At 40.1% G+C, this 23325-nt stretch overlaps 1 protein-coding gene across 6 annotated transcripts in view; it reads right to left on the reverse strand.

Annotated features, from left to right (window-relative positions):
• The window catches only part of MAPK9 (mitogen-activated protein kinase 9), a 59277-nt gene that overhangs the window by 11281 nt on the left and 24671 nt on the right, over positions 1-23325 (reverse strand). For 3 of the 6 annotated variants that reach the window (XM_049707545.1, XM_049707544.1, XM_049707542.1), the window contains exons 3-7: positions 16754-16883; positions 14214-14272; positions 11668-11806; positions 2131-2296; positions 606-677 (exon numbers count right to left, since the gene is read on the reverse strand). In XM_049707545.1, the coding sequence (XP_049563502.1) occupies positions 606-677; positions 2131-2296; positions 11668-11806; positions 14214-14272; positions 16754-16883 (566 nt within the window). Of the gene's footprint in view, positions 1-605; positions 678-1020; positions 1093-2130; positions 2297-11667; positions 11807-14213; positions 14273-15805; positions 15862-16753; positions 16884-23325 lie in introns of those variants that run through there. The other 3 variants (XM_049707543.1, XM_049707546.1, XM_033413435.2) reach the window with 2 other exon arrangements.

A 23325-nucleotide genomic window follows, 5' to 3' on the forward strand; every position in this document is an offset into this window, starting at 1 on the left:
CAGTGTGTCACAAAATAAGCTAAGTGGATCTTCTAAAATTTTCTACAAAATGTCAGAAGAGTAACAAAACAAAAAAATGTAGCAAATATTGTTTCTCACAAACTTTTTACTTTAATCTTTTTCATTTAGGTCTTTATGTAGTGTGCTTCAGTTCTTACTTTGGAGGAAAATATTTTAATTCATCTTGGTAACTAATGAAATAGTATATTAAACAAATTAAACAAATTACAAATTATTGGCCTATTAAATTTAGACAACAACTTTCTAGATAGCTAAATTAACTGAATTAACTAAACAGAATTTTCATTTAAATATCAGAATACATTTGTCAAAGAGTAAATACATTTCTTATAAGCTATTTTTAATAAAATTAAGAACTAATATAAATTGGTTTAACTTAATTCTATGCCTCAATAAAATTGTTACAGGTAGTCAAGCAAAAAAGAAACATAAAATTGAACCATTTGGTGTGTGACACTAATTTAACAAACATAATCAAGACCCCCTTAGAATACAGTCTAGAATTATGACATTTTCCTTTTGACCTCCTGCTGCCCTTGGTATTTATGGAAAACATGGCCGGGAAGGTCCCCCGGGAAGGATACGATCAGTGCCTTGGAATATCACACAACCTTTCACCAGCTCTCCCATGATGCAACCCACTGACCAGATATCAACTGAAAATAAAGTGAAATGACAAAATTATGAAGTGCCATGAACAAAACAAAGGTGAGGAAAAGGATTCTAACAGTGTACTAAACACACAAACAAGGAAAATAAATTGCTAGTAACGGGTGAACTTTTTTACACAGTATGAAATATTGCTGACCTCTATTTTGGCCTTCGGTTTGCAGCAATCTGGGCTTTTAGTGCCAAAGAGTCCAATACTTTACAGCTTCAGAAACAAACAAAGTCCCAGAAACAAGAAGTGCCTGTCCCCACAAAGCTGTTTCCAGGCACATGCCCACCCGGGCCCCCAGCATTCGTGGTTAGTGCTGGGTCTCTCCCTGTGAAGGATACAGTCTCTTCCTGGGAACAGGACTTTATGGAGGACCATTTCTGCCATGATGCACCCGACAGACCAGATGTCCACTACCAAACACCAGGTGATTAAAACCAGCCAGAGACCCTCCAACACATGTCCTTTCTCAAACCCCCTCCCAAACAAAGACAAACCCAGCTTGTCAGCAGGACTTTTGTAAAATATGAACACCACGCCTCCAGAATGATCCTTTTTAAACTGTCAAGTCAGCAGGGCCTCACAGGGACAGGCTTGTCTGGGCTCCAGGTGAGGGCCAGAGGTGCCCCAGCTTCTGGCTGTTCACCATCTTCTGTGGGGGCCCAGCTGAATTACAGGCCTCAGGTGACCAGGCAGAGGGCTATTTATTGCCCCTGCTGCTGGGGGTGGGGTGAGAGAACTAACAGGGGACCTAATTTTCTCTCATGTCCACAGAGGACTGGAAGCCCACAGAGCTGTGTCTCTCAGAATGGGAGCACAGGTTATAAAACATCTGAATAAACTTGAAGCACAACTCATTTCAGATGACTTAGGCAAACTTTCAGATTCTTTTTTTTAACACGTGAATGTGATTTAGTTCTTTTTGACAAATTTTTCAAAAGTTAAGCTTCAAAGAGCTCTGATATTGCTTGAATAAGTTTTGCTGTGAAAAAAATACCAATTTTACACACAAAAAGCACATGTTGTATTATTCCATTTATATCAAGTTCAAAAATAAGCAAAATCAATCTCTGCTGCTGGAAATCAGGATAATGGCTTCCTTTGGGGATTGAGACCCAGAGCGGGGCTGGGGAGGCCTTGGGTGCTGCTCGTTATGTGGGTGTGCTCCCATTGAGCTGCACACTCGGGATTTGCATACGTTTCTGTAAGTATGTTATACTTTGATAAACATTCAAAAATATTAACTTTAAAAGTGAATTTTTAAAGTGGATAATTTTAGCCAATGGAAATATAAAATTAATTATTTCTCATCTGTGAACTATGATAACCTATGTATAACACAGCCTCCACATTATACTTCATACAGTTCACAGGAAAGAGAAAAAAAATAGTGATGACGAACAGCACTATTTTTACACATCTCGGCCTCTTCCAGTTCTGTCTGTACTCACCGTTCTCTTTGTAGCCCATGCCCAGGATGACTTCAGGTGCCCGATAATACCGCGTTACCACGTAGGGGGTCATCATAAAGTTGGTGCATGCTGTGCGAGCCAGGCCAAAGTCAAGGATCTTAAGGGTACAGTCTGACTTTACTACAATGTTGCTAGGTTTCAAATCCTAGGGCAGAAATGATTTAAATTAATAAAAGGAACCAAAGCATGCTAAGTAAACAATCTCACATTGGTAAGGATTTGTGAGGTATGTGAGAGTGCTGGGAGAAGGAGGAAAGTTAGAATTGAACCCTGGGATTTTGGAACCATTTTGGAAAATCCTACTCTCATATTGAAACTAATACAAATCAGCCTAGAGAGGCCATATGGTTGCCCTTACCCCTGTGTGGAAACCTTCATGACACTCCTTTGCTTAAAACCTTCTGAGAACTTCCACAACGCCCTCTCCTCCCTCACTCCACGTCTGGTCATCCTTCAGTTCCCAACACTCTGGCTCTTCCCTGCTGTCCAATACAAATATAACTCAACCCACATGTGTAATTTACATTTTCTAACAGCCACCTTAAAAAAAGTGACTAGAAAAGGTAAAATTAATTTTAATAATATTTTCCTTTACTCCAATACAGTATATTTCCAGAATATTCATTTTAAAATGTAACCAACATATAAAAATTATTAATGAGATATTTTACATTCTTTTTGTTTGGTACTGTCTTTGAAATCCAGTGTTTATTTATAATTATAGCCACATTCTGAGTACTTAATAGCCTCAGGTGGCTAGTGGCTATAATACTGGACAGCACATGGCTAGAATTCTCTGACCCTGGAATCTTCCAAAGGCTTCTTCTTTCCTTGGAAGAAGAATCCCATGATTACCAACCCCAACTTCCCACCCTTCCCTGGGACCTACCACTCCCCACCACACATACTACCCTCAAAGTCCCTCCTCTGCCCCTCCCAGCATGGGCTCTGTAAGAGGAGGCCTCAAGGGTCTCTCTGTGCTTTCAGCTCTTAGCCCGGAGTTTGGCACAGCAAACTCTCAGAAAATGTTTGCTGAGTGAATGTACACATCATACTCCACCACACTCTCAACACAACCTATCACTTCTGCAGTTTTTTCCGTCATAACTATAGGGACTTTCTCCACGGTCATCCCCCACATCCCAGACCCTTCCTCAGGCCACAGGAATTTGACTCTTGCCTTGGACTCCAGCCTGCAAACTCACCCTAGAAACTATGACTTCTAAACAATCCACATCTATTCTTTTCACAAGTGCTTTCCAATGTGTAGCTACAACGTCAAACTGCCAAGTCACACCACACAGTAAGACCGTCACTTTTAGTGACGTTTCAGGCCCAGCACCTGGCTGAAACTTTCCAATCGATGTGTCACCAACGGGCATAGGTGTGTCTTGAGTGGTGGCTGCCAGGTGTTATTGGGATAAGCAGAAAAACACTTAAAAATTACATCAGCTAAAATTATGTTTCATTACTGCTAAGCACTCTCTTTCTAAACATCCGGAATTCAGTAAAATATAACATAAATATATATCGCTTAAAAACATAATTAAAATTCCCACCAAGCCCATGCAGATGCACTGGTCCCTGGCTGGCCCCAGAGCACTTCCGCTGTGCATGTCCCGATGTGGAGATGTGCTGTGGGGAGCACTGCCAACTCACCCACAGCTGCTATTCTGCACAAAGGAAAGCAAGCGAAGAATCAGCCCCACGCTCAAACCAGTGACCCCTTCCTGTGAGAAAGCAGTAATACAGCTAAGGTAAAACAAACCAATCTGTTTCTAGATTCCTTTTTTAAAACCAAAGAGTATGGCAAGAACAGGCATTTCATAATACAAATTACTAACACATAAAATAATGCTCAACTTCATGAAAATTAAAAACCTAAATGACAAGGAACAATTTTTAGTCTCTCTTCTGGCAATGAGGAAAAGAATGGCAATATCCAGTGCTGGAGGAAGAAGCAGAAGCAGACCCTTCCTTACACTGTTGGTGGGGACGTCAATAGGTGCTTTCTTTTTAGGAGACTGATGTTTTTAAAAATTTGAGACGTCTATACTTTACCACCAGCAGCCCCTGAAATCCAACCTGGCCCTGAACTAACACAGCGCCACATGAACAAGGATGATTAGAGTAGTGCCACCGGCCAGTCTGATGAACTGCTGTGTGATTAGTAGACATGCCCATTCCAGCCACCTCCACCTGTCAGAAAATTGTCCTCTTGCACTGATTTTGTTGGAACAATGCACTTTACTGCCATCTGCTGGAAAACTGTGATAATAAAATGCAAACCAAGCTGTCAAAGGTGTGGCTTGTTGTCCTGGCAGGACTGGGAGAGGCAGCCCCGCCTCCCAACACTTGCGGATGGGAAGGTGCTTAAAGAGGTCTCAGGGCGCCTGAGGGCTCCCCACATGCACAGCCGCTCTCCCACCAGTCTCCACACACAACCAGAAGAAGCTTTCCACAAACGAACTGGACTTGTAGTTTGAAGATGGCAGAGTAAAGACAGTTCTGCCCCTTCAAATCTTGAAAACCACTCCAAACAAGAAACACACATTAAAATAAAAATGACACCTAAATTTGGGGGCTTGACCCAGAGTGCGGGGATGGCATCACTGGGGCAGCCAATAAGGGTGCACAAAATATCTGCAACCAAAAAAGGGCAAGAGCAGAGGAGTGGAAGGTTGAGGCCGTTGCTATTCCTGGTCAGTTCTCGGTATAGAACCCACTGACTGAAGAGGTGTCCCTGCACATTGTAACAAGCGTCCACTGCCTTGATTTCCCCACAGGTACCTATGACCCCTTACTCAGGTGACTGTACCTGGGAACAGCAGTCATTTGGAGAAGTGTTAGACACAAGTTCTAAGTGGATACTGAAAGTCAAAGACCCAAAGCAACATCATGCCTCCTCTAGCTGGTGGTGGGGGGTGAGTTGTGGAGGCCAGGTAATAAATGGAGACTGGTCCAGATCTCTTCCAGCTATATTATGACACAGGCCTAGGGCAAAACTGTGAAAGAATATTGCTGTTCACCTCACATGAGTGTGAATGGTTTCTGATCGTCTTTTCTAATCAGTATGGAAGAATGCATCTGCCCAGTCAAAGGCTACATGCCACACCTGAGGCCTTATTAATCTGCTCTAGCAACGACACCGTGTCCAGCACAAGCAGCTGCAATCAGGACTACTGATCAGCTAAGGCTCGATGGTCTACATTCTCTAGCATCCATCTAGTTTCTTCAAGGGCTGGACTAGTGAATTAAACTGAGCTATGAGGGACCACCATCCTCGCATTCTTTGGGTTTTAATGGCAGCATTAATCTCCTCCATTCTCCCCCACCTCCCAGAGTTCAATAATGTTTTTGATGTACTATCTTGAGGGGGGCAGTTTCAGGTTTCCACTTGGCCTTCCCCATCATAACTCTTACCTCACAGACCAGAGAACCAATGTAGGGGTCACTCTGCTAAGAGTACCAACTGCCAACTGTATCAGTTCCAATCACACACTTGAGGACTGGGGAGATGACTGTTGGGTGGGTCCATGGACCCTGTGGCCCATTGTGAGCCACCAGACTTAGACCCCTCAGGAATGAAGGTCTGGGTCACACTCAGGTAAGGCACAGAGACCTGCCAAGGTGATGGCTGAGGGTATGAATAATGGAGAATGGAGAGAATGAGTACCTGTTGTGGCTCCAAGGTCAACTGTAGTGAAAGGGGCTATAGTTGGTCCCTTCCCCTCAGGAAGGGAGGCCCACAGGGAGCCTGAGGGGGCTGGTCCTGACCTGTGTGGAGAAGCAGAGCTGAGGGGGGCAAGGGTGGATGGTGGCAGCCATGAAAATGCGTACCTGGCTCTCTGCTGTGGGACTGCAACTGACAGACACCCCACTGAGGTACCCTGACCCTCCCCTTTGCTTATGACAAGGCCACACACCCCACAGTGGCTCTTGGCTAATGACTGCATGGGGAAGGAGGTCCATTCTTATGAGACACCAGATTCCTCGGACGGGCAGCTCCCAACCCTCCTTCGTGCCCTCTCTACTCCAAGGGGTCAGACTGGGCTGACCCCTGTCAGCTTCCCCACCTCCACTGACTCACTCCCTCTGTTCTTCCTCACAGGCCTTCTCCCCATGCATCTCTTGCATGTCTAATGCCATCGTGCTACACTAATGCCTTCAATGAAAAACCCCACATGCTCTATGGGGAGGGAAGGCAGCAGAAAGGAATAAATGACTTGGCTGAGTAGAGTAAATTCCAACCTCAGTGAGTGGCCCACAGTGAAATAATGTGGACCACAACACCTGGGAAGGGCTTAGGAATTGAACGACAAGTACTGTGGAAGGCAGGATGGGGCAGGGAGCAGGACACTGAGGGATCTGGGGTGGGGGAAGGTTCACAGAAAGGTAAAGGTAGACCTCCCAGATCCACACAGAGGTGTTGGTTCCTCCTTTACTCCTACTGGCCTATTATCTAGAAAAACTGAAACCAAGTTTCCAGACTCAGGCCTCAAGCACAATACCAACAGATCTGCTGGTATGAGGCACAGGAAGGGCATGGGTGAGGGGCCCAGCCGGAAGACAGGGTGCTGTAGCGAAGGTCTGCATTTTGCCACATGAGAACTTCAGCCCCACCCCACACAGCCTTTCATACCAGCAGCCAGACTGCTCTCCCTCAGTCAAGAGACCGGAGCCTTTTCTAGAGAAACTAAATGATGTCCAGAGAAAAGACCTGCAAACAGAGACACCTGTGGCTATGTGTTGCTCTAGAGAAAAACCCCTCATTCAACAATCCCAACCCATGCACTTCCACTTGGCCTTCTAATCCTTCAGTCTTAAATAGGACCAGTGACAAAAGGTCACCAGACGTTTGAGGAAAACCTCACACGTGACAGCGAGAGACCAAATGCACTAAAACAAACAAACAAAACAAAACAAAACAAAACCTCAGGGGAAAGGAAAACACTGCAGGCAGCAATAAGAAAACTTCAAAGGGACTTCCCTGGCAGACCAGTGGTTAAGACTCCCAATGCAGGGTGCATGGGTTCGATCCCTGGCCGGGGAACTAAGATTCCGCATGCCACACAGTGTGCCTAAAAACAAACAAGAAAAACCCAGAAAACAAACTTCAAAGAAATTCTAGCCTTGTAGAGATGATAGTGTCTCCATGCAAGAAGAATAAAATGCTATTTACCACAGCCAAGACATGGAAGCAACTTAAGCGCTTATCAACAGACGACTGAATAAGAAGATGTGGTATGTGTGTGTGTATATGGAATTACTCAGCCATAAAAAAAGGAATGAAATACTGCCATTTGCAGCAACATAAATGGACCTAGAGAATATTATACTTAGTGAAATAAGTCAGAGAAAGACAAATACTATATGATATCACTTGGAAGCTAAAAACTGATACAAATTAATATATATACAAAACAGAAACAGACTCACAGATATAGAAAACAAATTTGTGGTTAACAAAAGGGAGAGGGGGGGCTTCCCTGGTGGCGCAGTGGTTGAGAATCCGCCGGCCGATGCAGGGGACACGGGTTCGTGCCCCGGTCCAGGAAGATCCCACATGCCGTGGACCGGCTAGGCCCGTGAGCCATGGCCGCTGAGCCTGCGCGTCCGGAGCCTGTGCTCCGCAGTGGGAGAGGCCACAACAGTGAGAGGCCTGCGTACCGCAAAAAAAAAAACAAAAACAAAAGGGAGAGGGAAGAGGGGTATGGGATTAACAGATCCAAATTAACAGATACAAATTAGGGGTATGGGATTAATAGATACAAACTACCATATATAAAGTAGGTAAGCAACAGGGAAATACTGTATAGCACAGGGAATTACAACCATTATCTGGTAATATGGAATGTAATCTGAAAAAATACTGAATCACTATGCTGTACACCTGAAACTAACACAATATTGTAAATTAGCCATACTCCAATAAAAAAAAGAACAAAATGCTATAAAAAGGAACTTTTAAAAATAAAAAAGAGCTCCAACTAACTCGTACTTCAGAGAAAGACAGAATAAAGAACACAGTAAAGAAGGCATTCTGAAAGAAATAATAAAAAATTTTCCAGAACTCTATGGCATGTTCTTCCAGACTGAAGTGCCCACCACAATTAACGAAAAAAATTTCCATATCAAGGCATATCATCCTAACATTTCAGAATACAAGAAATAAAGAAACTTTAAAAAATGTTTCCAGAGATAAAACAAAACCCAAAACAGGGCACTTGCAAAGGATCAGTAATAAGAATGGCATTAGAAAGTTCAAAAGCCATACAACACTACACAACAGGGTACTGTATTTACACCTTAGAGGGGAACTGATTTGTAACTAAGAATTTTCTATCCAACTGAATTATTAATCATGTGAGAGGGCAGAATAAAGAGTTTCAGCTATCTGAGGCCTCAAAAATTTTACTTCCCATGCATCACTTCTGGGGAAGCTATTGGAGGATGTGTCCCACCAAAACAAAGGAGAGATAGGGATCAGGAAGTGGGCTCCAACTCCAGAGAGAGGTGAAGGAAATCCCCAGGAAAACGCTGGAGCGAGGTCCAGGATAAGGTCTCTGCATCAGGTATGGGGGCAGCCAGTCCAGATGTGAGCAGGGCTGAGGCGCCAGGAGACAATCAAGGTGATGGAACAGCTAAGACATTTGGATACAGTGAGAGAAGACTTAGATACCTGGCAGAAACCTTAGGGTTTAATTAGCAATAAGGATGTGGAAAACTGCTCCCTCCTTAAAACAAACAACAAAGACCAAAACTCTAACAAATAAAAGACAAGTGTTGTTAACTCTAGGGACAAAAAGTTGAAAGGAAAAGAAATATAATCATGGTGTAAATATAGGCTTAGCTGTGAAAAGCGTTTATAGGGTCATGATGACGTAAAACACACTATGGACACTGATCCAAACCAATTATATTGTAACTATACTGGGAGGACAGGGGGACAGGAAAGGTGGCAGGTGAGGGGCACGATTGGTGAAAAAGAGCTAAGTCAGTACCTTATGTCCCAAACTGAAGAAAGATCAACAAATAGAGATCTCATCATATTATTTCAAGATATGGAGATAAACACCAAAATAACAGCTAAAAGAACTGAAAGAATTTGTTCTGGGGAGAGAGAAATAAGAGGGAGGAGGTGGGGGCTCTTTTTTAGTAAGTATTTGTAAAACTATTTGATCCTTGATAAAAATACAAAATTCAGCAAGTTGCAGAACAATATATGTACAAGATGATCCTGTTTTTGAAAAATATAAGTTAAAAAGGACGTTAGTATAGACAGATATGTTGGTATTAGCATCAGTAAGAAAATGTGTCAGTGTAAAGTTAGGAAGGAAACACACCCAACTGCCATCACTGGCCTCCTCCAGGTGACAGTGGTGGGCTGGGGACTTCCATTCAATTTTTTGAATTATACAAGGTAAAAATTGGTGGGATTACAGGTGTTTTATTTTCAAGTAATTAAATTTTATGTTTAGAACGAAACCATCTTAGTAAGCAAAACCGAATGTGTGTATTTATGCCTATCGTATAGTATACAGAAAAAAGGACAGGAAAAGTTCACAGAAAACCGTTAACAGGCTTAAAGGGATAACTGCGGTTCATCACCTCTTGGGACCTGGAGGGGTGGTGGGTGTGCAAACAGGTGCCTTATCTACCTTTCCCACAATGACCACGTGGTACTTTCACAGCAGACACAAAGTCTGGCAGACCCACAAATGTGTGAACAGGAGGGCATAAGACAAGGGGAGGGAAACCCAGTGGGGAGGTAAATGGGATGGAGAGGTGGTTGGCAGAATCATGCTGGGCAAACCAAAACTTTCTTGGACCTTCTGGTCCACAGGTATGGGCCTAAACCGCAGGGACGGAACATCACCTAACACAGGCACGTGCATGCTGCAGCTCTTACAAGACCCCCTAAAATGGGAGGATATTGCTGCCCCATGTATATCTGGGCCCAAGAGGGGAGATACAAGCAAGACAAACTGTTTCCTTTTACAAAATTAATAAGGCCTAACATAATGAAGCCTAATAATCTGGGAACTTATTCTCAGTTAAGACTTTAATACAAAATGTATTTAAGAGAAATTAGGAGTGCCTTAATTTATATAAAGGTCTGTAAATATTTTTGAAGAGAAATAGAATGTTATGCTGGGAAATCTTTATTTTTAATTAAAAAGACCAATGTTACTATTTTTAAAGCAAGTTTGTCAACAGTATTTATATAATTTAAACTGAACACTTGGCGGCAGCAAAGGCTGTATTTTAAATGACTGAAGACTGGTCAGGACTCTTTGTGCCAGGCGCCCAACAGGCACTGGGAGGGCCAGGACTGGCCTCAGGCTACAGACCTCACTCAGGCCTCAGGCCTCATGCTCACAAGGGGCAAGAGTTTGGCCCTCTCTGGATTGGTGGGCTCTGCTACTGTGTTAGGTCTCTGATCAGTGGCTGTGATGGAAACAGTCTTTCCTGGCACCCAACAGATCCAAAAGAATTACTACTACTACACCATCAAAAATCTCTCTATTCTTTTTTGTATGAAAAGGCTTCATTGTTTTTGTCTCACTATCTTCTTCCCCCCACAGATTTCAGTTCAGAGAAAATACAACTTCTTGCTGTTGAAACATAATATTGAAAGACAGTCTGTCAACAAAATTAGTATAGTAATAATTTAAGGAATGCTAAGAATGTTTTCAATAAAACTATCTCTGCCTCTAGTCTCACTCAACATTATAGTTGCTAAAAAAACAAACAAACAAAAAACCAAACAAAAAAACACAACTCTATCATAATCTGCCCACACAGCAGTACAAGTGAAGAAAATAACAAAAACTCATAAAACCAGCTTAGAGAATATCTCTCTGGTTTTTAAATATGTACCCCCTGACAGGCAACACCATCATTCAAATCCCAGCCTTGGCCTATTCAAAAGATCTGCCTGGAACCTTTCCGAAAGCTCCCACCAGTATGGCTGGGATGCTGGAGTGGTAGAATTTTACAATGTAAGCAATGAACACTTGGGCCATAATTCACATAAGACTTCTCAAGCAACTGTATCATATACTACTTGGCCTCTAACTTTCCCCCACCCCAAATCCAAATTCCTTGCTCACTAAAAATGGGATTTCAAATATGGAAAAACTATTAACACCAGGTAAATCTGGGTAAAGAGTAAAGTTCTTTGTCCTATTCTTGCAATTTTTCTCTAAGTTTTAAGTTACTTTCAAATAAAAACTTAAAAAAAAAAGAAGTATTTTTCTGCAGTACTAGTCTGAACAGCTGGCTCATGCCTGCATCCAGGGTGGCTCACATGGGCCCAGGCAAACCAGGCATTCCACAAATGTCTTCTAATCTCAACTATATTTGGAAGAGTAACATGATCCCATAGTTTATTTGGATTTTCGACATTGACAAATTTTTAAAAAATATTATGTTCTTTTGTAACTGGAGATTATGACAACGAAATGATTGTGATTAAAAAACAAAACTAAACAATATGGTATCACTACTTACTCTATGAATTATACCAGCTGAATGTAGATGTTTAATACCACAGAGCATCTGGTAAAGAAGGTAGGACATTCTTTCATGGTCCAACTCCATATGAATAACCTGACATAAGTTAGCATCCATTAATTCCATAACCAAATACCTGGGGAAATAAATGATCAGCCATGTACACATGAAAATTATCCAAAATTCCTTTATGGTTATTAAACTAGAATTTTTATGAAATAGTAATAACTTATCACCTAGTCACTGCACTGGCTAAAGTAAAAAGATAACTTGTTTTCCCTAAACATTTATAAGGTATCTTGAAAAGAAGCAAATGTATAATGAAAGTTTGTAAAAGTTTTCAAAAAATGAAAACAACTAACAACAAAATGCCTTTCAAGTTAAATACAAAACAATTTTTATATCATAGTAAATAGAATCTCAAACATTCAAATTCTCCTATATTTAAACATTTTTGCTATTGGATCATTCTTACCAATATAGAAACCATGCTGTTATTGCTCTCATCTTAAGAAAACTTTGACCTTACTTCCCCCACCAGCTACCATCCTATATTTTTCCTCCCTATGCAAGCAAAACTCCCCAAAGAGGTGTCAATACTTATCATCTCCAATTTTTTCTCCCATTTTTCCTTAATCCCACTTTAATCAGGCTTTTGCCCCCACCACTTTGCTGAAACTGTCCTCAAGGCTCCATGTCGGCCTTCCGTGTTGCTAAATCCAATGGCCAGTCCTACAATCCTGGCTGACTGTGCCCTTTTCCTATCCCCAGCTTCTTACTGTTGAAGTGCCAGCACTCGGTCCTTGGTCTTCTTTTCTCTAACTGTACTTACAATCTTGGTGATCTCTGGTCTCTGGTCTCAAGACTTTAAATACCATCTATAGACTGACAACTACCAAATTAATACCTTCAACCCAGACCCCCTTGCTGAACTCCAGGCTCATTTATCTAACTGCCTATTTCACAGTTCCACTTGGGTGTCCAACAGACATCTTGAACTAAAACTGAGTTCCTTCTACCCTGCCTCGCAATCTGTTCTGACTGTAGCCTTCCACATCTCAGTTGAGAGCACTTTTATCCTTCTGGTGCTCAGGCCAAAACTCCAAGTGTTGCTCTCAGCTCCTCTTTCTCTCATACCACACATCCTCTCTAGGAGCAAACACTGGGGTTCTACCTTCAAAACAGTGTCAGCATCCTATCTCTTGCCTTTACCATCACTATCACCCCTCTGGTCTAAATGCAGCCATCATAATCTCACCTGAATTGCTGCAATAGCCTCCTGACTGGTCTTCTGTGTCCTACTTCTAACAGTGGGTTCTCGACCCAGAAACCAAAGTTATTCTTTTAAAACATAAGTCAGATAAGCTTACTCTTCCTGCTGAAAGTCTTACTGACTTGTAAAGGAAAATCCTTACAGTGGCCTAGAGGCCCAGCAGTGTCTGGCCCTGTCACTTCTTTGAACCCACCTCTTCAACTTTCCTCTGCTTCTTCTGATCCCACACTGGCTCTTGCTGTTCTTATAACACACCAGGCACACTCCCTCTTCTGCTCCTTTACACTGCCTGTTCCTTCTATCTTGATACTACCTTCCCCCAAATATCTGTAGGACTAACCTCCTCACTTCCTTGAAGGCTTTCTTCACATGTCACCAATCCAGTGAGGTCCTTCCCTAACTACTCTACTTAAAGTTGCAACCTGACTCCTAACGCCCAGCACTTCTGAACCCCCTTACCCAGCTCCATTTCTTCTACAACATTTGCCACACATCCTAATGAATGACATCATTTCCTTATTTGTTATGTTGACTGTCTATCTTCCCTGGCTTTCCTGCAAGCTCTAGGAAGAAATATGACCACCTGCGATTCTTAAAAAATGAAAGGGATTTTTGCTGTTTTGGTCACTAAAGTATGCCAAGTTCAAGAGACTGTCTAGCACACAGTTGGCAATCAAATATTTGTTTGGTTTTTTTTTTGGCCTCACCGTGTGGCTTGCGGGCTGAAAGCATGGCGTCCTAACCACCACACTGCCAGGGAATTCCTGGCAATCAAATATTTGTTGAATGAATGAATGAATACATGAATAAATTTAGGATAAAGTTGTGTATTATATCTCAATAATAAATTAATATCTCATTTCATCATTACTAAGATAATTCTATTTCACATTTTGGAAGTTTAATGACTTACCCATTTCAAATAATAATTATAAACACCTAAACCCTACAATCTTGGGGACTAGAGAAAAACATGTTATATTTTATATTTCAGTAAAGGAAATCAGCAGCATTAATGGCACTGTCTGCTCTGAAGAATTATTTTCAGTCATCCTTTATCTGTTGTAGAAATGATAACCATCTAGGCACAAATAGTTGAATACTATTATTCATTTTCCTTAATATTTCTCTTCCACAGAGAAAAGTGGCTAGGATATCATTTAAAAATGTGTTCTCACCTATATTTCCTAAGTAAAAAAAGGAGTTACTTTCTTTTCTAAATTTTCACTCTTTGATGAGCAGTGTATTACTGAATAAAAATTATACTTACACATCTTGAAATTCTTCTAGAGTTTTCTGTGGTGTAAACACATTTAACAAACTAATTATCTGAAAAGAGAAAATTATATCTCAGCATGTCAAATGACTCTACTTGATTATAAAAATTAAGTTTAACATTAAAGTGTGTTAAAACTAGAAAAAAAATCACAGCAGAGCTTTGTATTTATTATTATTGTTATTGCTTTTACCAAAACATTCTATTACACAGCATTTGAAAAAAGCTAAATGATTAGGATTCTCAACTTGGAAATAATATGCACTTTTAATCAAATCACTTTTATGTGTCCCCAGTAACTTATTACTATAGAATTTTAACACATAATGTCTTTCTAGCTCTGAACATAAAAAAGTAGCAATTACAAGTAGAAAAACACTAAATAAAGCAATATGTTAACTCTGAAAACTTAAATACAATATCCAAATTTCTAAAAAGTTTTGAAATGTAAAGGCTAAGCTTATATTTTTGGTATGATAAAGATGAAATGCCTCATAGCATTACCTATTAACATCACCTTTATGTAAGGAGGATTCAAGAACGGACCCCACCACAGGCCTTGGTCCTGGCACCCCAATGGTTAAACAATGAATTCTGCTGCTTGAGCATCAAACACACGTCCTCAATCATTTCAAATGACTGAGGGAAAGATGAATTATTCAGTATATAGGATTGGAGTGGCTGGCTAGCCAAGGGGGAAAAAACTAGATTCATACTTCAATCTTTACACCAAGATAAACTCAAAATGGAACAAAAATTTAAATCTAAAACATGAAACCATGAAACATTAAAATATGAATAAACATTTATACAATTCTGGTGTAGAAAAGCCTTTTCTAAGCATGACAGGAAACCTAGGAGATTTGATTATGTTAAACACAACAACAAAAATCAGTATGACAAAAACAACCTAAATTAGGTCAGATGGAAAAGTGAGGGTTGACAGCTTTAATATACAAAGATCTTCTATAAATGCATAAGAAAGAAACCAACAGTCCCAGAGAAAAATGGACAAAGGCCATGAAAAACAAACTCTCAAGAAATAAAAATAAATGGCTAATAGAGATATGGAAAGAAAATCAACCTCACAAATAAAAATAAGGTATCATTTGTCATCTATCAGTTTGGTAAGGTAAAACAAATCAACAGTATGTAGCTCTGGGGTATTTTGAAATAAAAGACATACTCAGATACTCAATAAAAGTGTAAAATTGACAGTCTTCCTTGAGGTTAATTTGTCAGTATATATTATTAAAACCAAAAGTGTGCATAGTCTTTGACCCAGCTATCTTGGCCAAGGAATTCACCTGGACAAGTGTGCAAAGATGCAATGTATAAGGATGTTCACTGCAGCACTGCTTATAATAGCAAAAAACTGGAAACAATCTAAATATCTGATAATAGGTGATTGGTTAAATGAATAACTGTGCATCTGTACTATGTAGCCATTTAAAAAATGGTTTATATCTATGTTCATTAATGTATATGAGATCTAGCAACATTCCACTAGGGAAAAAGCAGGATGTGTAATAACATAACTGAGCTTATTTATGTATGTGTGTACATATATGCATAAGAATGCTCACCAAAATGTTAATGATAGTGGGTGGTGGGATTCAAGGATTTTTCTTTCTTGTTTATACTGTTTGAATTAAAAATAATAATAAACATATTTTTTTGTAACCTGAAAAAAAAACTTTTTTACTTTTTGTTTTAAACCTGTAAAATAAAGCATGCATTGGAGAATTTAAAAACAAACTCAAACCACAGACTCAAAAGACTGAACCTATCTTAGTTTTGTGTTTAATGTCCCTACACCCGAAAAATCCAGCATAAATGTTACAACAAAAGGAGCCATATAGAGTTGAGTGTACTTTTAAATACTTATCCCCCCCACCCCACAACAAAAAGAGGTCACATGGGAGGGGATCTCCAAAGCCCCTGCCAGACTTAACATTTTATAATTTTATAACATGGCAAGGTTATCAAAATCATGTTCAAAATAATGCTCAGGCATCAGTAGTAGAACATAAAATGGGCCTGAGTACCTCATTTTCTAGAGATATACTGTTTTTCCTTAAAATTTACAATGCTTTGATTTCTGTAGAGATGCCAAGTACAACTATCTTGAATATAACATCATCTAATAACATTTATTTAAATAAATGTGAATATGTAAAAGCTACTTATAGAACAACGTTTTTCTAAAAAGTATTTGGATATTTCTCAATTTGCCAGGTCAATACTGTTGCCATTTTATACACAGGGAAACAGTGAAAACCAAATGGTTACAAGGTTAATTGACATTCCCATCTGTGTTGAGTGACCTAAATTCCTATGGACAATGATGCCTCTTGCTGACTTCAATATCTCCAATGTTGATTGAAAATTCTGTCAATAAAATATAACCATTTAAATAGTATTTTTATCACTAGTTTACCCTAGGTCTAAACTCATTGTATCTCCAAAGACCCAGATGATTATGGCAGCATTGACAACATTAAAGTATTAGAGGAAATACAGACATAACTTACATTTTTATGATTGACACATTTTAAGAGGACAAGTTCACGATAAGCTCTCTTTGCATGAGTCTGATTCTGAAAAGGACGGCTTAGTTTCTTGACTGCAACATTTATCCCAAGAACTGTATCAAAAGCAGCACTATAATTAAGAAATATAATAGGCAACCCATTAGGATGATTTTGGAATATACAGCAATGCAGAATGTACACTCAATGTATTATCTTTTTAAATGAATAACAAATAAGGAAAAATCTGCTTGCTTCCACTCTGGTACTTCTGCACATTAAGAGCAAGGTGAGTTGGCTAAGCGTGCAGGACGAATGGACTCCTCTGCAGAGGCGCCACCATGGCAGCTGAAGCTAGGATGGGATTCAGCAATCTTTGCACATGGACGTCTCATTATATTAGTTGAGATTATTATGTTCAGAACCAAGTAATTTAATACAGAGCATGTAAGACTGCCCAGAAAACAAAATCTTCAGTTTAAATATGCCAATAAGTTGAAAAAAAGTCACTGGTATCACAGAATGAAATATAAGTATATCTTGGAGTATCACAGTGGAGAAAATGGTTTGAACTCATGAGACGGATATAATAAATCTAGATTTTGATTGATTGTGTTTTTCCCAGATGTAAGAATCCAAAAGGAAAACAGAAGCCAAAATCTCAGTTCATGGTAAATCCCCAAGATACAAAATCCCTAACATAAGCAATTGCTATACATAAAATTCTGCTAGAAATACCTCCTCATACTACTATGGTTAAGAAATAAAATCTTCTAGGATCTTTGTTTCCAGAATCTCAAGTTCCCAGCTGAAATTTATGATTAATTTTCCTCCAGAAAATAGACAGGAAAAATTGAGTACCTTCTGTACTAGTTTCAAGCTAGCACTAACAGTATGATTGCTGTCACTGTTACCTTTTGGCTCCTCATCAGGGGTTAAAAGCTGCTAAAGACCATCTGAGAACCTAAGCACCATTTAAAATACTGTTTCTATTTATTTATTCTATTCAGTTTATAACACTGTTTACACTTATTCACTTCTATTAATTTTTTTTTGCCAAAAAACCCAAACTTAATTCAATTTTAACTTTTTAAAATTAAAGGCTGTCTGCTGTAGCATTTGGTTAAGAATTATTAGAAGCTTCCTGTTACTTTGGAATTACTTTTTCTTTAATTCACATTATGTGTTCATGTATACACAGATGTAAAATCACATGCCCAGGGACTTCCCTGGTGGTCCAGTGGTAAAGAATCCGCCTTCCAATTCAGGGGACTTGGGTTCAATCCTTGGTTGGGGAACTAAGATCCCACATGCTGTGGGGCAACTAAGCCCGTGTGCCACAACTACTGAGCTCACATGCCGCAAACTGCAGAGTCCACGTGCTCTGGAGCCTATGGGCCACAAGTAGAGAGAAGCCCGCATGCCACAAGGAAAGATCCCACACGCCTCAATGAAGACCCTGCGTGCCACAACTAGGGCCTGACGCAGCCAAAAAAATAATAAAGAAAATTAATTAATTAATTAAAATCACATGCCCATATGCAAATGTAATATTCATATGGATTATAAAATGTCAAAAATAAATCTATTTGTGAAACAAATCATTAATTAATACATGCACATGTGATTTGTACATATATATATATATATATATATATATATATATATATATATATATCTCAGTCTTGAGAATTTAAAAACAGACACACCTTTTTTGGTCTCAAAAGTTTTTGTCCAATGAGCCAAATGGACCAATTCTGAATATCTGAGCAGACTCATGCTTCCCCATTCCTAGTTCCAACTCCAGGAGGAGCTACCTTCAGTTATTCCTGGCTTTACTTCTTTTAGTAATATCTCAACTCCAAAGAATATACCTTTATCACTATTTCCTCATTTATCAACTTCAGAAATTAGCTATTTACTCCCCATTACGAACACTGAGGATTTAGTCACTTCATTGAAACCCCCAACTCCTCCTAGTTTTTTGTTCTCATGTTATTGTTATTATTATTATTATTTGTTGTTGTTGTTGGTACGCGGGCCTATCACTGTTGTGGCCTCTCCCGTTGCGGAGCACAGGCTCCGGACGCGCACGCTCAGCGGCCATGGCTTACGGGCCCAGATGCTCCGCGGCATGTGGGATCTTCCCAGACCAGGGCATGAACCCGTGTCCCCTGCATTGGCAGGCGGACTCTCAACCACTGCGCCACTAGGGAAGACCTCTCATGTTATTTTTAACTTTTCCCTTGGTCACCCTTGTAACTTTAAATAACATGCCTAAACTTGCTGCATCAACTTTCAAAGGAACCTCTTGCTCCCCACTATGTAAAATGAGAATATTACACTTCATCTCCTTTTTCCTCCAGCTCTCTAATCTCTTTTCCTCCAATTTCTGTCTTAAATGGTCAAGTTTAATAACACATCTTTCAATCCCTATAATTAAATCTTCTGTGTTTCTTCCTTAGGATGTGTCTAAAAGTTGAAAATCGACTTACAGAGTGTATGTATGTATGTGCACACATGTAAACATTACTAATTTCAGAGCGAGGATTACATTTCATTTCTAAAGATCACATGACCCTTGCCACTCATAAGAGAATGTGATTGTTTCCAGCATTAAGGTTAAATGGATTCTCTTCTAACATTCCGTAAGTTCTCAAACATCATGCTGCTTTAAATTTGTTTTATTCTTAGATCGTGACTTTTTCTAACTTTTCTACCACAAGTTTCTAATAAACTTTTTTTTTCTTATTAAGAGAAGACAAATATACCTCTTTAGAGCTGTCACTAGTACTTCTTACCTCCTTACTCACATTATCTATTGTTTGGAATCTATTCCATTTTTCAGAAAGACATTTTTCTTGGGGTTTCAAGGCCTGATGTGTACCTATCGCCCTGGGATTTCTTTTCTCTGGCTTCCACTGTTTCTGGTGTTACACGTTCTTGTATTCTTTCTTGTTGGAGTACACTCTCAAGGAATTTCCTCAGAAAAAAAGGGCATGGAAGATAAATTATCTTACTCTTCCTTTATCCTTGATTGATAGTTTGTCTTCTAAGCTCGAAATCAATTTTCTCTCAGAGCTCCAATGATTTCCAAAGTTGAGTGCTGTTGGTGAGAAGGCGTATGCCTGTCTGGTATTCATTCTTTTGCTTCCTTTTTTGTTCCTCGTCTTAATGATTTATTACAAAGAACCATGTTTTGTCAACAACCCCAAAGCACTCCCCCCCACTAATCACTATCCTTCCTGCCCCCCAAAGACAATAACTACTTCTGACTTTATTTTTATACTATAATTAAATATATTTATTTGGCTGTGCTGGGTCTTAGCTGCTGCACGCAGGATCTTCAATCTTCATTGCGGCATGCAGGATCTTTTAGTTGTGGCATGTGGGATCTAGCTCCCTGACCAGGGATGGAACCTGGGCCCCCTCCATTGGGAGCATGGAGTCTTAGCCACTGGACTACCAGGGAAGTCCCCTACTTCTGACTTTTATCATAATCACTTCCTTGCTTTTACCAGCTAAACATGTATCTTCAAGCCCCTGCATCATTTATTTTTGCCTGGTTTTTGAAACTGTCTATGTCTGACTTCTTTCACTCAACATTATATTTGTGAGGTACATCCGTTGTTGTGTGAAGCTATAACTCATTCTGTGTCATCGCTATAATATTCCTTTGTTATGATTATATGACATAATGTTGATAGATATATTGGTTGTTTTCAGTTTACAAGCAAAAAACATGGTCATAAACATTCTTGTACATGGTTCTGGGCATGCATTTCTGATGAGTAGATAGCTAAAAGTGGTATTACATATAGTTTATTTTAGTAGATAATGCCAAACTGTTTTCTGAAGTGGTTTGTTCTATCAATTTCTAGGCATTTGATTTTTTTGTCGTATATTGACCCTGTGCCCTGCAAGAGGGCCAAGTTTAACAAAAGGGAGATCACAAGGGAAGGGGTGGGGGGGCACTAATCCAATCACGAGAACCCTTTAGAAGCAGAGTTTGTTTTGGCTGGTGGGAAGAGGGGAAAGTCAGAGAGATCTGAATCCTGAGAAGGACTAGACATGTTGTTGCCTTTAAGATGGAAGGGGGGTCACGTGAGAAGGAATGTGGGAGCCTCTAGGAGCAGAGTGGCCCCTGGCTGATAGAGAGCAAGGGAATGGAATGGAGACCTCTGACCTACAGCTGCAAGGAACTGGGTTCTGCGAAGAATCTGAACGCACTTGAAAGCAAATTCTTCCCCAGAGCCTCCAGATAAGAGCCCAGTCCAGTGACACCTTGATTTCAGCCTTGTGAAATGCCAAGCAGAGAACCCAGGGAAGCCCACCCAGATTTCTGGCCTACAGAACTATGAAATTATAAATGGTTGTTGTTCTGCTTTAAACCACTAAGTTTATGGTAATTTGTTACGCGGCAATAGAAAACAAATACATCCTCTCTTCCATATTTTTCTACCCTTTTGTCTCCCCAGGCTTCATTCTGGATACTTTTTTCCTCACCTATCTTTCAGATCACAATTCTCTCTTCAGTTATATCTAATATGCTTTTAAACCCACCCATTAACTTCATAATTCAATTACTATGTCTTATAGTTCTATAATTTCTATTTAGTTGTTTTAAGTTTTCATTTTCCACCAAAACTTTTTCATACTGTCTTTTATCATCCGGAACATAACATCATAACTCTTTGGAAGTCTGGATCCAATAATGCCAATAACCCCTGTGGATCTGTTTCTTTTCTCTGTTGTTTGTGCTGGATTTTGTGAATGTTGTCCAATCTCCTTGTGTGACTAGTTATTTCTGATTACGTCTTGCACCTTGAACTTGCAAAACTGTTTGCTATCTAGAAATAATTTGATATCCAGTATGATCTATCTTCCTCCAGGTAGAATTTACATTTATTTCTGCTGGGTACCTGGGGGCACTAGCAATTTGGGCTCACCTCACTTTGGGTTCAGCAAATGAGATGATGTGAAGTTAAGTGGCAGTTCCTGCAAGGGCCAGTTTCTTTCTGGTTCATCCTTACTTCTAGGATGCAGCCCTTTATCGGACCCAGTTAAAGCAAAGCAAGTTCACTAAGCCCCTTTAGAGGGCCCTGGACGCCAAACCCTGTCTCCTATAGCCCCACAAGGCAGTCCAAAGGACTCTAAGTCTCTCAGCTGCCCACTCCAGAATTTTCAAATGCCCTCAAGGGAAAGAACACCCCAAATCCTGGGCTCCTCTTACTAGGCTTCTCCTTCTCCAGATACTGGCCTAATAATTCTTCATTTACTTACTCGCTCTCTAGGGGCAAATGCTGAGCATGGGGGTAGGGGTGGGAATGTTGGGAGCCAACTAGCAAAACTGTTTCATAGACACACTTTTAATTAACATCCCTACTTCTAACCACCCGTTTCATCTTCGTTTTTTGTATCTGGCATCTGTATACTCACAACCTCTTTGGAGTTCTACTATAGATAGGTTCTCTTCTTTGTGGCAAATGTCTTACCTACTTATTCTCACTTCCTCTGCAGAAACTTGTTAAATGCTCTCATATCCACTGATTACTGCTCTCCTGTCTCTTTGTTTAGGTGTCTGATCTTAAATTAGAAGTTCCAAACTATACATTTTAGAGGTGTAACTATAAAGACACAATGATTTGCCCAAGGTCACTAAGAACTACTGCTATGAGGATCTGAGCTGGACTTAGAACTCAGTTCTCCTGAATCATAGCCTTCCTATGCCTTATAGCATATATCTTCTTTATCACAAAAATTTTGTTGTGGACATTATGTTTATTTATATATACTAACAGAAAACAAAACAGTATAAGAACAGGCCAACATTCATGCTTGTACAGAACTAGAGGAAGCAAAAAGGGATAAGAGCTATACCAACCATTTCATGTTAAGGTTGTAACTGTCACTTCTAAGCATTGTCAGATCTAATATTACACTTTTTTTTTAAACACTTCATAAAAGATGCTCAACATTGTTGATTATTAGAGAAATGCAAATCAAAGCTACAATGAGGTACCACCTCATAGCAGTCAGAATGGCCACCATTAAAAAGTCTACAAGGGACTTCCCTGGTGGCACAGTGGTTAGGAATCTGCCTTCCAATGCAGGGGACACGAGTTCGAGCCCTGGTCTGGGAAGATCCCACATGCCGCGGAGCAACTAAGCCCGTGCGCCACAACTACTAAGCCTGCGCTCTAGAGCCCGCAAACCCCAACTACTGAGCCCACCCGCCTACAGCCCATGCTCCACAACAACAGAAGCCACCACAATGAGAAGCCCACACACCACAATGAAGAGCAGCCCCTGCTCGCTGCAACTAGAGAAAGCCCGCACGCAGCAATGAAGACCCAATGCAGCCATAAATAAATAAATAAATTTATATATATATAAAAAGTCTACAAATAACAAATGCTGGAGAGGGTGTGGAGAAAGGGAACCCTCCTACACTGTTGGTGGGAATGTAAGCTGGTACAGCCACTATGGAGAACAGTATGGAGGTTCCTCAAAAAACTAAAAATAGAGCTACCATATGATCCAGCAATCCCACTCCTGGGTATATATAAAGACAA

The sequence above is a fragment of the Orcinus orca genome, chromosome 3 (genome assembly GCF_937001465.1).
Source record: "Orcinus orca chromosome 3, mOrcOrc1.1, whole genome shotgun sequence".
Taxonomy (NCBI): domain Eukaryota; kingdom Metazoa; phylum Chordata; class Mammalia; order Artiodactyla; family Delphinidae; genus Orcinus; species Orcinus orca.